General features: G+C 29.6%; 1 protein-coding gene across 1 annotated transcript; it reads left to right on the top strand.

Annotated features, from left to right (window-relative positions):
- Positions 1-1,436: 1,436 nt before the first annotated feature.
- LOC128132130 (26S proteasome regulatory subunit 7 homolog A-like) lies at positions 1,437-2,052 on the top strand. The gene is made up of 2 exons (XM_052768186.1): positions 1,437-1,536; positions 1,880-2,052. The coding sequence occupies exons 1-2, from the start codon at positions 1,450-1,452 to the stop codon at positions 2,039-2,041; spliced, it is 249 nt and encodes an 82-aa protein (XP_052624146.1). The 5' UTR covers positions 1,437-1,449; the 3' UTR covers positions 2,042-2,052.
- The last annotated feature ends 1,619 nt before the right edge of the window (positions 2,053-3,671 follow it).

Here is a 3,671-nt window from a genome sequence, read left to right as displayed (position 1 = left end):
GATCATCTTCTGATCAGGTGAGTGTATACTACCTTTCATAAACACAATAATAATACGAGTTTGGTTTGAGTGTATTAAGAGTATTGTTGTTTATAAGTGTGAGTGTGTGGTTACTTTCTTCTAACGCATAATTATGAAGTATTTTATACGAAATACGTGTTATGTGTATAGTTTTGTTGTTATGTGTGTGAATGTATATTCACTTTCTTCTATCTCATAGATCTGATTTATTCTCTATGAAATACGTGTTATGTGGGTGTGCCTCATCTGTTATGTGGAATAGGTATTGAATGAGAATGTTATACAGGTTTCAAACTATGGATAAAAATATATATTTTTATCTACTAATATGTTGGGTAGAACATGGGGAGACAGTTGATGTGTGATAAACAGATGAGAGGCCCCGATGTTGTTGTTGTTGATCTAGTTATTCAGCGAGTATGGATTAGATCAAGAGGTTAGTTTAGATCCGTGAGTAGGGATCAAATCAAGAGGTCAGTTTAGATCCGTGAGTAGGGATCAGATTTAGAGGTTAGTTTTAGATCCGTGAGTATGGATCAGGTAAAGAGATAAACTTGCTATTAGTCCGGGAGTATGGATTAAGACTAAGTTAATTGTCCCTAGTCCGGGAGTATGGATTGGGCACAGTTATAGATCCGGGAGTATGGATCAGATATGGATTAAGATTAAGATAATTGTCCCTAGTCCGGGAGTATGGATTGGGCACAGTTATAGATCCGGGAGTATGGATCAGATCAGGATTAAGGTATAGTTAATTGTCCCTATTCCGGGAGTATGGATTGGGTACAATTATTGATCCGGGAGTATGGATCAGATCAGGAGGTAGTTTTAGATCCGTGAGTATGGATCAGGTAGTTTTAGATCCGTGGGTATGGATCGGGTAGTTTTAGATCCATGAGTAGGGATCAGGTAAAAGAGGAAAAATATTAGATGCGAGAGTTTAGATCGTGTCATTGTGAGGATCAATGGGGTGGGTTAAGAGTTGTCTTTATATGGTGAAATTGTGCAGGTTTGAATGTTCTATATTTATAAATATATGATATAACATTGTGGGATGAAAACCCTATATGCTCACCAGGCTCCCAAGCCTGACCCACTCAGTTTTCTTTGTATCACAGGTATTAGTACGAAGACATATTTCACAGAGAGATTTAAAGGAGATATAAATCAGTTGTGTAATTAAATGTAAGTTCTGTTTATGCTTATATGTCTGTATCGGAACATGACATCCCGAGGTTTTATTATTAAATGAAAATAAATTCTCTTTGAGAAATGTTTTGATAAGTTATTATCATATTTTGTTTTGGGAACAAATTCCGCAACCGTTTTCTTTAAACGATTACTCTGATTTATAAAACAAAGCATAAACAAATCGGTCTTTTCTGGCCGTGAAAAATGGGGATGTCACATGTAGCAACAACAAAAGCGATGCCGACTGACATAGAAGATGAGATTAGGGACGAGAAGAATCCTCCCCCTCTTGATGAAGACGATATCGCTCTTCTCAAGACTTATGTGAGTTAAACCGCGATTCTTACAAACTAAAGACCTAATAATTGTTCCACTCGATGCCCTTATTTAATTGGATCTTGTTCTTTTTTACTTGTTAAACCATCGAGCAACACTACGGATCGGGTGAAAGATTAGCTTTGTGCGCTGATGAATTGCTGTGATTTAATACAATTTGATTTAAAATCGATTTTTAAATGCCTTCAGCTGTTAGGAACTTAGGATAGTTTGATCTTTATCTTGCATTTTACTAGAGTTCATGGGCATTATAGAGAAACGTTTGAGTTGATAGTTTGTGTTGGTTGAAATGTTCTGTTTATCGCAACTAAATTGATGAAGACTTATGCAGGGATTGGGGCCATATTCCACAAGCATCAAGAAAAATGAAAAAGATGTAAAGGAAATGGCCAAAAGGATCAACGATTTATGTGGAAAGCTTATTTTTGTGAGGTTTCTGACTCAAATAAGCTTGTATGAAGACTCTGCTTTTTTTGCCTGTTTTACTACTTAGAACATTCTTCTTTGTAGACTACCTGTACATATATAGATAATTAGAATTTTCTTTATACAATTCCAATTCAAGTTGAATTTGGGGTTTTTGAGTGATATGGAGATCATTTGTGTTTCTTTCAAATGGTCTGATTGATGCAGCAAAGGGACTGATTCATATTTCAATTTATGTTTTTTTTTTCTGATTTAACACTTCATTTAAGTGGATAGTGCAGGATCTTGACAATGTTGAATTCTGAAAAGGTATCAAGTATGTTTATGTAGATGATTCAATGGATGATATTGGCGAGATTCCAATTTTATTGGAATGAAATCACGTATTCCAATTTTTTTGGAATGGAATCATGAATTCCATTTCTGTTGGAATCACAGAAGTTGATGCTTGAAAAACGGACCACAAAATTGAAACGGACCACATTATTCTTTTAGAATGTATTAGTCGTTGTTAGATTTTGATGTTTTCTTTCCCGTTTTGAAAGTTTTTTTAGTTTTATTCTTTAAAAATAAATGTAATTCTTAACAATTGTTATCCGTATTCTATAAGAAATAATGTATTTTTTGTTTTTATTCTTCAATTGATTGTTCAAGAATTTATAATTCTACAAGCAGTTCTTAAAGTCATGATCAAGAAATAGATTCAAGAATATTTTTATTATTTATTGTTCAAGAATATTTTTATTTTTGAGTAAATAATTAAATAAATAAACATATTTTGTCAGAATGTTCGAATTAAAATAGTTATAATTCGTAAAATCGGATTTCTAAAATTAATAAAATCTATGATCCCTTAAAATATGCAATTTTCCTTTACTAAATCTATATTAATTGACTAAAATACTCTTGTAATTAAATTAGATGATATTTTTCAGTTACATTTAATTGAATAATATATATTAATCAATTTCTTAAAATAAGTAAAATTGATTGGCCCAACAGTTATGCATACAATATATATATATATATATATATATATATATATATATATATATATATATATATATATATATATATATATATATATATATATATATATATATATATATATACACACACACACATATATATATCATACTATATTTTAAAGGAAGCATTTTTCCTTTCACTACATTGATTTGAAACTCTCATGCATTTTTTTCTTTCACCACATTCATTTGAAACTCCTATGACTTTTCAATTTCATTATAATAATAATTATAAGTTGGTTAATCAGGTTAAATAAATATCAAACCTCAAGTGTAATCATATATATATATATATATATATAAAGATATATATATATATATATATATATATATATATATATATATGTATATATATATATATATATATATATATATATATATATATATAGAGAGAGAGAGAGAGAGAGGAAAGAGTTATATGGAAAACAAAAAAAAACCCTAAAAAAACTCTAAAAATCATAAAAATGCATAAAAAAAACCTAGATATCACAAAACTTTTTTTTTTTTGACTATACACATCAAAAAATTGCAGCTTTTTTTAAAATTTCGCTGAAAATAAAATAAAAAATCATTTTTTTAATAAAAAAAATGTTCAAATTTTTTTTCAGCGATTTTGTGTTAAAAGGTGTGTATTTTTTTGAATTTTTTTTATGATTTCTAAGTAATTTT

The sequence above is a fragment of the Lactuca sativa genome, chromosome 2 (assembly GCF_002870075.4).
Source record: "Lactuca sativa cultivar Salinas chromosome 2, Lsat_Salinas_v11, whole genome shotgun sequence".
NCBI classification, from domain to species: domain Eukaryota; kingdom Viridiplantae; phylum Streptophyta; class Magnoliopsida; order Asterales; family Asteraceae; genus Lactuca; species Lactuca sativa.
This window is presented reverse-complemented; position numbering and strand designations above follow the sequence as displayed.